This window comes from Oryctolagus cuniculus, chromosome 10, assembly GCF_964237555.1.
Source record: "Oryctolagus cuniculus chromosome 10, mOryCun1.1, whole genome shotgun sequence".
Taxonomy (NCBI): Eukaryota; Metazoa; Chordata; class Mammalia; order Lagomorpha; family Leporidae; genus Oryctolagus; species Oryctolagus cuniculus.
In genome coordinates this window covers 31,560,715-31,574,734 of record NC_091441.1, presented here as the reverse complement: position 1 = coordinate 31,574,734, position 14,020 = coordinate 31,560,715, and the positions used below count along the sequence as shown (strand labels likewise).

General features: G+C 43.4%; 1 protein-coding gene across 3 annotated transcripts in view; it reads right to left on the bottom strand.

Moving 5' to 3' along the window:
- EPG5 (ectopic P-granules 5 autophagy tethering factor) overlaps positions 1-14,020 on the bottom strand; it is a 109,097-nt gene that overhangs the window by 19,190 nt on the left and 75,887 nt on the right. For 2 of the 3 annotated variants that reach the window (XM_070050250.1, XM_070050252.1), the window contains 9 exons: positions 13,168-13,381; positions 10,724-10,872; positions 9,461-9,662; positions 8,861-8,933; positions 7,279-7,385; positions 5,530-5,705; positions 1,758-1,943; positions 1,047-1,256; positions 166-310 (listed from right to left, as the gene is read on the bottom strand). In XM_070050250.1, the coding sequence (XP_069906351.1) occupies positions 166-310; positions 1,047-1,256; positions 1,758-1,943; positions 5,530-5,705; positions 7,279-7,385; positions 8,861-8,933; positions 9,461-9,662; positions 10,724-10,872; positions 13,168-13,381 (1,462 nt within the window). The remainder of the gene's footprint in view (positions 1-165; positions 311-1,046; positions 1,257-1,757; positions 1,944-5,529; positions 5,706-7,278; positions 7,386-8,860; positions 8,934-9,460; positions 9,663-10,723; positions 10,873-13,167; positions 13,382-14,020) is intronic. The other variant, XM_070050251.1, reaches the window with a different exon arrangement.

The following is a 14,020-nucleotide window of genomic DNA, read 5'->3' as shown; positions in this document are numbered from 1 at the left end:
ACATTCACACCTCTGCCAGTGCTGAGTGTCCCTGGTATCCTGTTATCTCCCTGACCATCCTGGAAAAAGGGACAAAAGGGTCCTGACCATCTCCTGGCCTCACAATGCCCTTAACACAGGAATCCACTGACTGAATGAACAGGTGACCTCCCACTGGTCACTTACCAGGCGGGTTAAAGACAATGATATCATCTAAGAGCTTAGACATTTCCTGTTCTAGGACTGTGAAGGTGATTTTTCCATTTTGTTCCAGGGTGCTGAGGAACTGAACCATCTGATGAGTGAAAGCTTGGCACTTTGGAACTGCATCCTGACAAACAAACAAACAAAAGGATCATTCAAATGAATCTATGCAAGGAATGAAAGCTGCCTAGTCCCTGGGAGCATGGCACTGCACTGAATGCTTGCAGGGCACAGTGCAGGGGACAGGCCAGGAAACTGCACAAAGACATAATCCCAGGTGTCCCAAAGGCCCAGCATCTAGGGATTTGCAAATTTGTGCTAACACTTTGACTAGAACCCACGTTCTCCCAAATTCAGCAGAACGTACTTCCTTCTTTACTTACTACATAATTAAAATATTAAGTAAATGCTAATTACTTTCCAGGAACTTTTCTGTAAACTTTAGGTTCATTATCAAATTCAATCCACAAAACACCACACTGAGGCAAGGTATTATTTCCAAATCAAAGGAGAAAACTAAGGGACCTGTCCAAGGTCAGAATGGCAGTGAGCTGGGGACACGAGTCTGTCAAACCTCAAGCTCACACACATGACCCTGCTTGTCTGCTTGTTTTTGTTGTCGATGACATTCAGATCGTGAAACCAGCCTCAATCCTTTTGACCTCTCGTCAACATGTGACATTGCTAGTAAGGAAAAGCTTTCTAAAAGAGGAAAAATCAAGCTACAAGTTCCAAGGGGTCAAGATATGAGTCCAAACAATGCACCCTCCAACCTTCTCTGCTGAGCAGTCAGCAGGTTCAAGACTGTCCTCAGCAGGACTCACATGACTGCCAGTCTTGAAGGTCACTCCCTCTCAACTTACACGATGTTTCTGGCTGTCAGTAGGAATGGAGAGGCCTGCAGACACTTTCAGGAGCTTCACAATTAATTCAGCAGAAGACTCCTTTGCCAGGATGATGGAAGGTGGGTAGTGACTGCTGAAATAACCTAGCACACTCTGGTATGACATAATATCCACAAGATGCCACGAAAGTGAACTTGTCTGTCCAAGGAGACTGAGTAAAGGTGAATCCTACAAGTGAAACAGATATTGTTTTAGTTCCAGAGCCTGCACTTGCCCGGAAATACATGTCTCCAATAACCACTAAGGTGGCCTAGGATGAGCACAGAACAGCCAGGATACCAAGTATCTACTGAAATTAGGAGTAGTAGTGAAAGCAACACCTGAAGTCCTGGTAAAAACACATTAAGATTTCTAGGTATTCACAATGCAGTTTGCACAGGACTCTGCTCCGTTGGTATATACCATAACTGACCTTAAGACAGAACCAGGAATTACTGAGATGTAAAATACAACTGATTAACATTCTAATCCAGCACAGTACCCTCCATAATTTAGAATTAAATAATGAACTACCCAAGAAAGTCAGGCATGCAGTTGAAGGGACATCTCTCAAGCCACGCATCTACCCACATGGACAGAAGTGTTAGAAACAACTGAAGAACTACAGCGCTGTACAAAGTGAGGTTCTGGGAACACTGACAAGTCTTTATCACAAGCTCCCAAACTTACTGGTTGATCTACTAGTTGAACTTCCTTTGCCAACAAAACCATCATGAAAAGGAGACAGACAATCATGCTCTGGGTTTCTGGGAGGGGACTCGGATTCCAGGCATCTGAGAGCACACTAACCCAGTTGACTTCACACAGGACAGACCCCAAAAATAAGAAACAGCTCTTGGGGCTTCCTCGTTCTACCTAAAAGGAAACGAATTAAAATCAACATTTGGCTTTATGCTGTTTTGTGTATCTTGAAAATGTATACACATAGATATTCATAAATTATATTTTACAAAACAAAGCTTTTTCCCCAGAGTACAGCTATCCTTCATACTCCCACCTCTCAGAGATTTCATGTACTTCCAACAGCTTTTCTTCTGTGCCCAGCATCTGAGTGCGTGTGTGAGCGTGTCTGTTCAGGGTCACTGTCTATTCCGATCATCTTTAACAGAAGACTCGATTGCACTAACCCCTGCTCAGGTGGAGACTCCCCAGCATGTGAGTCACTGGAGCCACATACAATGTGTCAGAACCCTCAGATGTACTGGGACAGGGTAAAAGCTGAAATCTACAGGTCAGTGGTTCCCAAACTTGAGTGTACATGAGAACCACCAGGAGGACCTATCAAAATACAAACTGCTGAGCCCATGCCTGGAGATTTCCATGTCTCAGATAGGCACTGGGAACAGGAATGTGCACTTCTCACAAGTCCCCCGGTGATGCTGACACTTTGAGAGGCACTACACTAGGCTATATTAAGATTTACACTGAATTTTAATGTAATGTGGTTTAAAAATGTCTTCACATCATTTGTAAATTTTTGAAGACTGCAAAATTCTTTTATTAGAGACTGGGTGGGCAATTGTAATATAAAGTATATAATCAAGCTCAAAGTTGTCTTTTATTAAGAGCCTATTTTAATATTTTTAATTTGTTTAAAATAAAACACAGCTAGTCACGAACTTTTCCTTTCAAAATGAAGATGAAAAGTTCCCCTCAGGGCTCATGCTGTGGCACAGTGGGTTAAAGCCCCAGCATGCAGTGCCAGCATCCCATATGGGTGCTGGCTTGCATCCTGGCTGTTCCACTTCCAATCCAGCTCCCTGCTAAGGCACCTGGAAGGCAGCAGAGGATGGCCCAAGTGCTTGGACCACTGCATCCACGTGGGAGACCTGGAAGAAGCTCCTGGCTCCTCACTTCAGATCAGCTCAGCTCTAGCCATTGCGGCCATTTGGGGAGGGAACCAGCAGATGGAAGACTTCTCTCTCTTTCTGTCTCTACCTTTCTCTGTAACTCTTTCAAATAAATAAAAAAATAAATCTTTTAAAAAATCCTTTAGGACTGCAAGAAAGATATTTTTAAAAATAAAAAATAAGAGCTCTCCTCTACTTGTAAAATCATGATCAAAAGAATTTGGAAATGATTCACTTCCTCCCATTCCTGTTACTATATTATGCTAATAATTCTCTTCCCTTGCAGAAAGCAATTCTTCATCCCTCTTTATAATCTGTCCTTTATTCTCACCTTTAACCCTGCAAGAAAGGAAAAAAAAAAAAAAAAGGCAAGCATACCTCATGAGGCAGTGAGAAGCAATGGATTCAAAGATTCCCAGCTTCTGGCCAGGTCAGGGCTGTCTATCATTACAGTAAAAGCCCTCAAGGCACAGAGTCTACAGCTTCTGCTCTTTAATCTGTCTTATAGCTAAGGTCACCCTCCTAGTTAAAACTACCTTACAGCTCTTGAAGCAACTTTCTCTCATGTGTTCCTAATGGTGATAATGTCCACTCAGGACCTGCCTCGCACTGTTAAGCCCACTCATGAACTCACTCTTGAATCTTATTTTTCTAAAACAACTGCCCTCCCATAGAGCTCAACCACACAGGAGAGGCTGACAAGAGCAACACCAGGTGGGGTTTCATTTGCAGCACTAAAAGACTCAAGTACATTTCACTAATTATCATAGATAATTGCAGATCTGTATCAACTGAAGCACTTTTGGTACCTCAATAATAAATGTGAGTTAAGAGTACACCCAGATTAAGGTGACTAGGAACAAACGAACTGAAAATGTCTCAGACAAGACTATAAAAAAAGGCCCTGTAACACAGAAACTTGGGGCCAGTGTCGTGGTGTAGCGGGTAAAGCTGCTGCCTGTGACACTGGCATTCCATGTGGGCACCAGTTAAGAGTTCCAGCAGCTCCATTTCGATCTAGCTCCCTGCTAATGTGCCTAAGAAAGCAGTAGAGATTGGGTCCTTGCACCCACCTGGGAGAACTGGATGAAACTCCTGACTCCTGGCTTTGGCTTGGCTCACCCTTAGCTGTTGCAGCCCCTTGGGTAGTGAACCAGCAGATGGAAGATCCTGTATCCCTTTCTCTCCCCCTCTCTTAACTCTGACTTTCAAATACATAAATAAATCTTAAATAAAAAAAGAAAGAAACCTAAAAAGAACAACAAAAATAATCACTTCTAGGACTTTTGGCCAAGATCAAGAGCAACAAAAATAGCTCCAGGGGCCAACTTTAAAGTGCAGCAGGTTAAGCCACAGCTCAAGGCCGGCGCCGCGGCTCACTGGGCTAATCCTCCGCCTTGCGGCGCCGGCACACCGGGTTCTAGTCCCGGTCGGGGCGCCAGATTCTGTCCCGGTTGTCCCTCTTCCAGGCCAGCCCTCTGCTGTGGCCAGGGAGTGCAGTGGAGGATGGCCCAGGTGCTTGGGCCCTGCACCCCATGGGAGACCAGGAAAAGCACCTGGCTCCTGGCTCCTGCCATCGGATCAGCGCGGTGCGCCGGCCGGCGGCCGCGGCGGCCATTGGAGGGTGAACCAACGGCAAAGGAAGACCTTTCTCTCTGTCTCTCTCTCTCACTGTCCACTCTGCCTGTCAAAAAAAAAAAAAAAAAAAGCCACAGCTCAAGACACCAGCATCTATACTGGAGCACTGGTTCAAATCCCAGATACTCTACTTCTGCTTTGGATCCAGCTCCTCGCTAATGTGCCTGGGAAGGGAGAGGAAGACGGCTCTAGTGTTTGGGCTCCTGCCAACCGCACGGAGACCCACATGGAGTTCCTCTGTCGTGTGTGAGTGTGTTTGTGTGTTTGCATGTGTTTCCATCTCTGTTGCTCTGCCTTTCAAATAAATAAATCTTAAAAAAAAAAAGCTCCAAATGCCTAAGTTACAATATTCAATGCCCATTTTTCATAACCATTGCATCTACAGCACAGATGCACATCCACTTATTGGCCCTTTTTTCCAGGTTAGTTCAAGTCTTTACATGATGGTGATGCCTCATTGATTGTTACAATGGATTTTATCTCAGAAAATCTAATTACTCACTTGCAAACTGCTAAATGAAACTAATGGCTTAAGTACCACTTTAAACTTTGCTTTACTAGAACATCTGATAATAAGTCACTCTAATGACACCAGGCTAGGAAAACATGCATACACACAAACACCAACCAAGACTGGGCACGACCAAGTCAATAAATTATGTACTCACACAACACAATTACTAAAGTCTAGGACAGACATGTTGTAGGCAAGATCTTTCTCTGGGCTTTAAAAATAGTCCTGGAGGTGTTTTTTCAGTCATCCACCAACATAAAGAAATGACTGGCATGGGCAGCTGGTCTCCACCAGCACCCCCAAAGCACCAAAGCAGATGGGAATGTGTGCCCAGTTCCCCTTGGCACACCCCTCCCCTGTGGGTCACAGTCACAGTGGACAGACTGTGCCCTGGACGCCAGCTCTGCCCGGGCTGTGCCTGGTGGCATGGAGGGCTCACTTTGAAGAAGGCCTCCATGAGCATCTGGTCAGGGTGCAGGTCCTTCCAGTGGAGCTTCTGGTAGGCACTGTGGAAAGCGTACAGAATGAACTCTGGCATTTTAGGGGCTGTACAGGTTTCGCAATAATGCATCAGATGTAACCGAAGGGCTCCTTCATCACCTGGCAACAGCTTATCTAAAAGTTAAAAGGCAAATACAGATAAAAGTCTTTGGTTTACCAATCAATCAACCAATTGCACAAATCTGGACTAAAAGCCAAAAATCTAAGGTTCTAGATATTTACCCAATTTCAAGGATTCTCACGTACCAGATTAATACTAAAGAAGGGTGGCCGGTGCCGCAGCTCACTAGGCTAATCCTCTGCCTTGCGGCGCCGGCACACCAGGTTCTAGTCCCGGTCGGGGCACCGGATTCTGTCCCGGTTGCCCCTCTTTCAGGCCAGCTCTCTGCTGTGGCCAGGGAGTGCAGTGGAGGATGGCCCAAGTGCTTGGGCCCTGCACCCCATGGGAGACCAGGATAAGTACCTGGCTCCTGCCATCGGATCAGCGCGGTGCGCCGGCCGCAGCGCACCGGCCGCGGCGGCCATTGGAGGGTGAACCAACGGCAAAGGAAGACCTTTCTCTCTGTCTCTCTCTCTCACTGTCCACTCTGCCTGTCAAAAAATAAATAAATAAATAAATACTAAAGAAGGGTACTTAAGGGGCCGGCACTGTGATGCAGCCAGTTAAAATCCTGGCCTGAAGTTCCAGTATCCCATATGGGTGCTGGTTCTAGTCCCAGCTGCTCCTCTTCCGATCTCGCTCTCTGCTATGGCCTGGGAAAGCAGTGGAAGATGGCCCAAGTCCTTGGGCTCCTGTACCCACGTGGGAGACCCGGAAGAAACTCCTGGCTTCAGATCACGCAGCGCCGGCCATTGCAGCCATCTGGGGAGTGAACACCAGCAGATGGAGGACCTCTCTCTTTGTCTCTACCTCTCTCTGTAACTCTGTCTTTCAAATAAATAAAATAAATATTTTTTTAAAAAAGAAGAAGGGTACTTTATTAACATGAGTAATCGTAATGACCGAATGGTGTGGGGGAAATAGTTGGGGTAATAACTTTCTCTACAAAACTTCTAAATATATGCTTTTAACTCAAATTTGCTTCTGGAATCAGTTCCCCTTAGCATGTATGTATTCTCATAGATTTACTGCTTCATTCACTTAGCACCTTGTAGGAATCCAATATTCCTCAAAAGGGTATGTTCCAGAAATTTCTCAAGATGACATACAAATAGGCAATGGGTACATGAAAAAATGTTCAGCATCACTAGTCACTATGCAAATTAAAACTACAATAAGATATCACCTCATACCTGTTAGAATGGTTTGATCAAAATGGTACAAGATAAAGAGCTGGTAAGAGGGTGAAGAAAAGAGAATCTATACATTGTTGGTGGGAATATAAACTAGTCTAGGCATTATGGGAAACATATTTAGAGGCAGGTTCCTCAAAAAACTAGGAATAGACAGTATTTGAAAAGAGAATGGCTGCAAATATTCTGTAACTGAAAAACTCAGAGCAACCTCACAAAGTACATAGATGTTACAAATTTAACAGTAAATAATTGTATTAGTGACCTTTCTTTGGCCACAGGTAACTGCCTACCAGCTAAAGAAAATTAAATAAAGTAGCAAAGCAGAAGTCAAAGTCTGAGCAAAGGACTTAGGGGAAAATGGAAACCGAGCAGAGACACAACGTCCTCCCACCTTGGAATCTCCTGTGCAGTGAGTCCACAGAGTCGGTGAACAACTGCACAATGCTCGAAGCCACCACAGCATCGCTCTCCAGCCACGGGTAATGTCGCTGCTGGCTGCTTCAAAGAAAAGAACACAGACCTCAGCAAGTGCCACAATTACATTACTCCAGGTAGCAGAGTCTAGGCCTGGGCCAAGTTCTAGAAAACCCTAACACACACCGAGACCATTTCAAAGGCATAAGCTCCTGCAGGGGAACCGTAGCTTGCAGCATTACCCATGCACTTTTTTTTACCTCCTCTCCTTCCTATCATGCACTGCAATGCTGCCAAGCTTCAGAAGTGTGCTATCCACATTCATAGTCCCCAGTGCTCACCGTCACACCACGGAACCCAATCTGAAGACGTATGCTATCTAAACAACTCCTCCTCTACTGACATCTTTTTGTGGCCAATTCACATCCTTGAACACGTTGGTAACAATTCAAATATCTTAGAAAAATACTCAGATGTGACTTCAATAGATTTTCTACCCAAAGCAAGAATAAAATAAAAAAAAATCCATGTAAAAATAAGATAACCAAAAATTGACAGGAAAATAGCCAAAGAAATTCTGTATGTGAAGATTTAACTTCTGACTCTTGTCTAGGATTTAAGTTCCATTAATTCTCCATGCAGATAAACACACAGCCTGCACTGTGGTCAGCAGTCTATATAAAGACATTATAAAATCCAGAAGCTTGCAGATAACTCAAGGGTAGCCCTCTAGCAAAAGCAAAGAACCAGAGCCTTTTATATTTTCCCCAAGGGGCTCTTGAAGCAACATGGGTTCATATAAAGAGTACTGAAATGCAAGTCAGCCAAAGGCCTGAGTTCCAGCCCCAGCTTTGGCACTAACCAACCAGCTGGGGGACTTAAGACACTCCTGTGCTCTGAAGTCTTAGGACCAAATCAATGTTTCTGAAAATGTCTTACATAAACTAAGCTTTTCCACTATCGTAATTCTGCTAAAACTCCTGACAGTCACCCAGCTACCTTGTAGAAAAACACTGTGTGCATTCTTTTAGGAACAAAAGACTCCTAAGACAACACCTGCACTTGGACAGCTCTACGCCTCTAAGCATTTTAAATGCTCAGGAAAAAAATGCTTTCATTTAACTGCAGAGACCCAGGTTTAAAGAGTAATTCCCACCCGCTAATCCCATAGCCAACTCAGTTCCAAAAGGAAACCTGAGGTCAGGTAAAAAGCTGTTAGCTCCTTGTCACATTGTATTATCGAAACCTAGGAGAAACCTTAGGAGAAGTGTCCAGTTTTCTGAAATTAAATACACAAAGTCATTCAACTTCGTTATTATGGCAAACTAGAAAGCAACATCCAGCTGTTTCCAAAAATTAATATCAAGACAACATCTGTGCTAACCCAGTGACTAACAATTCCATACATAGAAGGTGTCTGAAGCTTTGAAAAGAAGCGTTTTCAAAATTGAAATATCGCTTGTCAGTTAAAGTTGTAAATTCACCATGTTACCAAACCCCATTAGAACTTTAAGAAGACAAATTTCAAAGGACTCTGAATATGTGAAAAATCTGTTTACCTTTCACTGTCCTCTAAAACCAGGATCCATGGCTTAAACAGTGCAATGATTCTTGAATGCAGGGATCTCAGCACTAAAACAGCAAAATTTTCAAGACAGAAAATAAGCTCATTGTTTGTCAATATCAATGGTAACATTATATAAAAAAGTCTACTTATCTGTAGACTCACAAACCTCTGTTAATATTCAAACAAAATGCTTAGTGTAACTTAAGTATGGTTGTGATTTCATTTGCTACCTGTGAACTGAGGAATTTTTTATTATAACACAATGCCATGGATAAATTCATAGCATACTTTTTTTTTCTAAGCCAAGTGGTTAAATATTCACAGCCTTTTCATCAGCTAAATAAATATCAGGAAGAGGAACTGGAGACAGATCCCTATCTTTCTGCACCCTACCCTGTGAAGGAACAAGCTGCAGCCTGCACCCCACCTTCCCCAGGTAATACCTGAATGACACACATACAGCTCACAAGTGTGCTATGTATTTTCCATTTCCTCTCCTTGACAATCGATATCAATCTCCTAATGAGTCTACTCAAGCCTCTCTAATGGAAGGTCAGAACACCTCACTCACATCGTACTAAAAGCACAGTACCTGATTTGCTGTTAGCAGATGGGTCTTGGGCCAAGGAGGCCATTTCTGAGTCAATCAGCCTTTTCACAAGATAGCCCAAGAATGTCCTCACGTCAGCCACATAAGGACTCCATTTTGAGAATAAACCAAAGCTTTTAAAGTCCAACTTGGATAACCGAAGTTTATAGAAAAAGTCTGAAAGCCACTGTATTGTCTCCATTACCTAGAAGAGATAACCAGCAAAATATGCTTATTGAATGTCTACTTTTCTTTTTAAGACTGATTTATTTATATGAAAGGCAGAGTGACAGAGAGGGAGAAACAGAGAGAGAGTTAGTATCACATTAACATTAGTTAGTATCACATTAACATTAAACATGAGAATTGTGTTGAAGTAATTATAATGCATTGACTGTGACCCTTAGAATCTAATGTATTAACAAATTCCTTCAGAGAGGGGCAGAATGAGAGACATCTTCCATCCACTGGTTCGCTCCCCAAATGGTCACAAAAACCCGAGCTGGACCAGGATGAAGACAGGAGCCAGGAACTCCATCCAGGTCTCCTATGTGACTGGCAGGAACCCAAGTATTTGAGGCCATCTACAGCCTCCCTTGCACATTAGCAAGAAGCTGGATCACAAGTGTGAAGCAGCCGGGACTCAAACCAGGCACTCCAATATGGGATGCCAGCATCCCAAAGTGGTGGCTTAGCCTGCTGTGCTACAATGTCCACCCCTGAATGTCTACTTTTAGTAGAGTATTATGACAGTCTACGATGGGCGTCCAATAGGTCTTTACCTTTATAACAGAGCTGCAAAGATAGAACGCATATGGGAAAGCAATCACTGGGTTTCCAACTCTTTTTATAAAACAGAACCATTATTTCAAATAAACTCTCACGTGAGCCCACATCAGATAGAAGTGGACAAAACTGACAGGTTGAAGGGACAATGCATGGAAACTTGACCAGCGGTGCCAGGGATGAGTTCGATGGGCAAGATGAGAAGGGAAGGTTTTCACAGGGAGGGCACCTGGCCTCATCTTGGACATATGGGCAAGAAACTAGAATCCTGGGACCCGCAAGGGAGGCATGGGGAAAGAAAAGGACCAACAAAGAAACACACAGGGCTCTCACAGATAAAACACAAAAGCAGTTTTTTAGATAGGATAGTATTCAAAAGCAGCTCTTTAGGTCACTTAAACTGTACTGCAATTGTTTAAAAATAATGAACAGGAAGAGAAACAGAAAAGAAATGTATAAACAAGACCAAAAGCGACACACCTGCTCATCAGACAGGAGAACATGTGAGGAGCTTTGAAGCACGGTGCTCTCTGCAGAAGCTGCCCCCTGCTGGCAGCTTGTGGCACAGCAGCCCAGGGCTCTCAGAGTGGCTTTCCAGCACTCGGGGCTCAGCAACTGCTCCGCAGAGCCTAAGCACCAAGGACAGAGAAAGCAAGTCAGCAACCTTCCTGACTCACATTGAAGGATGTATGTACTTTAAAAGTGAATGAAAAATTACAAGTAAAAGTCGAAAACAAACCCACGGTGCTACCTGTGGTGAAGACAGCAAAGTAAAAGAGCTGACCACCTAGACATTTGGCTTTCCTCATTCCTTATCACCCTCCTGGGAGGGAGCAATGCTGAAGCCACTGGAGCTCAAGTCCGGTGCGAATCCCACCTTTTGGCCCTGGCTGTGGAGTAGTCACAAGGTGCCACTTTCCTGGCTGGAGGGTAACAGCTACCTAGGGAGGGGCATGATACAAACAGCAGCAGCAGCACGAGGGAGACCGGAAGTAGAACCGAACTCCAGAATCTAGACTCCCGCGAAGGGTCTCTTACCAGCCCTTAAATTCTACTCCTCCAATGGGCAAAACCTAAACCAAAACCCAGAAGCAACACTGAAAAGTAACCACCACAGGCCAGTATTCTGAACTAGTTCCAGCGCTGCTACTGGCAAAGCACCACGCCAGAGCACAGGAATGATACCTCCCCTAAAGTACTTTCCACAGGGTAACAGACATTGGCAGGAGCAAGCCAGGGGAAGGAGGATGGGGACCGCTGCTACCTATCCAGCGTCAGGCATCTAGGGGACAGTGACAAGTCTGTGTTCTATGGGTACTTTGTTCTGGGCCTTAGAGAGAAGCCTGAAATCAAGCCATCAGTGGGGGAGTCATGCTTGCCTCAAGGATGGCAGCAAAGCCAGGACTCAGGCAGGGAGAACAAGTAGGACAGAAGAGCAGAGGATGGAACCCTGGGACCATCAACATCGTAGTCAGGGAGGAAGGGGAAACAGGAGCCCGTAGGTCATAGAAACTGAGAAGTGTGATATTTTTATTCTTTTTTTTTTACTGACAGGCAGAGACAAAGAGAGGTCTTCCACCTGCTGGTTTATTCCCTAAACACCCACAACAGCTGGGGTTGGGCCAGGCCAAAGTCAGGACACTGGAATTCAATCCATGTGTCCCATGTGGATGGCAGAGACTCAAGTACTTGGGCCATCACCTGGCACCTCCAGAGTGCACATTAGCAGGAAGATGGATGGGAAGCAGAGTGGGGACTTGAACCCAGGCTCTTGGATATGGTGTGCAGGTGTCCCAAGTGGCATCTCAACCACTGCACCAAATGTCCACCCCAATATTGTTATTCTTATCTTTTAACTGAATTACTTTCCTGGTAAGTATAAACTTTCAGCTAAATGCAAGTCAATGGTGGCCTACATATGCAGCTCACAATCTGTTTAAAAGATTTCAGGGGAAACCTACAATTCATACTTCATCAGATTTTGAAAATTCAGAACAAAAATGAGCCAGGCACATACTCATTAAAATGATAAATATATTTCCTACCACCATTCTCCACCCATTCTGCAACTTGTCCCTTCAAGAAATAATTAAAGCTTGAAGTGCTGTGGAAAATGAGAGACCATACAATGCAGGATCCTTCAGTAACCCAATACAATGGACCATTCACTTACCCATTAAACAATTTCTAGTAAGTAACACAAAAATATGATATAAAATAACATTTAGTTTTTCATTACATCTAGCATAGTAAAGTTGTATGAAAAAAAGTAAAAACTATCTCATTTATCAAATTCCAATGAAATTACTTCCTAGTGTAATTCAAAAAGTAAAAAGGACTTCACTCTTTATTCCCCCTCTGATTTCCAACGTTCCTATGGAAAAATACAGGAAAGGGGGAGAGAAATCATGGGAATATGGAAACTTTTTGCTGCTCTTTTCCTTGGCAACTATAAATACAGACTATCATTATACCAAGATAAAGAGAAAAAAAATAGGGTGGGAAAAAAATTCTCAAAGAGATACCCACTATTTTGAACTACTGAGAAGCTAACTGGCATATGAAATATTGTCAAAAGGCAGCTTCCTCCCCTGCCACATGTGTCACCTGTGGAGGAGGAAGGTCCTTTCCTACCAACTCCACTTGAGGACAGCAGCAAAGTCAAGGTAAAGAGTCAGGTGCATGACCGTGGATGTCACTGCTTTGCCCAATCAGGGCCCACTCTAATATAAATGACCATCTGAGAGGTACCAACGTTTGGGACACTGTTGACCAAGTCCTTACTTTTTTGGGTTATGAATAGAGATTCTGAACTACCGTATTCATCCTGTTTTTACATTTTTAGGTGACATCTGTAGAATGGCAAGTATGACACTGAATACTCACAGGGATGGGGTTAGTCAGAATTACACAAAGACACTTACTTTGCATCAGCAGCCTGAGAATGTCACTGTACTGGTCAGGGAACTGGTACAGAAGGAGGTAAGTCCAGTGCTTACAGAAAAGATTAAATGGCATCAAAATATCTTCTTCTGGTTCAAGGCCCCAGGCAGTAAGTGCCAAATGAATGGACTCCAGAAGCCTGGTACGATCAGACAGAGGAGGTTTAGTGGCGTTTAACCATTGCTTAAGATCGAACTACAAAGAAAAAGAAACAAGAAGCAGTTTTATTTACACTAGAAAAGTGAAGGAGAGAGAGAACTGTGCAAGTTTAGTTACAAAGCCAAAGATTACCAAGCATTCACCTTTTTAGAAAAACTGAAACTACAATTTATACACAAGTACATAAAAGAAGTTACGAAGTTCTGTTGCAACCATCCTGCTACATTCTCAGGGATCTCAGAGGCACAGTCTTGTGAGCTCTGTGTGTTTTTTTGCTTAGTTTGGTTTTGTGTCATTTAAAAACCTTATTGACCATTCATTATTGGTTTACAATTTTATTTTGTTCCTGAAAGATCCATACACTTTTATCTTTCACCCCAAGGTCTGGATCAGAAATTCGATGTTCTCCTCTGCTGGTCCCAGTGCAATCAACAAAGAGTCACTTTATGGAACCATTTCAATTTAACAGCCATGTTTCTGAGTCTTTATCAGTTCCCTATCTCAGCTCATAAAAATTCACACTATTGAATCCCAAACTATAAAACATGTTCTTCTCCATTATAGACCAAGATCAGTTTCCAGCCCCTAAAAAATGCCAAGATTTTATTGCTTCATAAATGTCAGAGAAATATAATTGAAGGCAAAATAGCTGAAGCTCTGAAATTCTCAACTAGT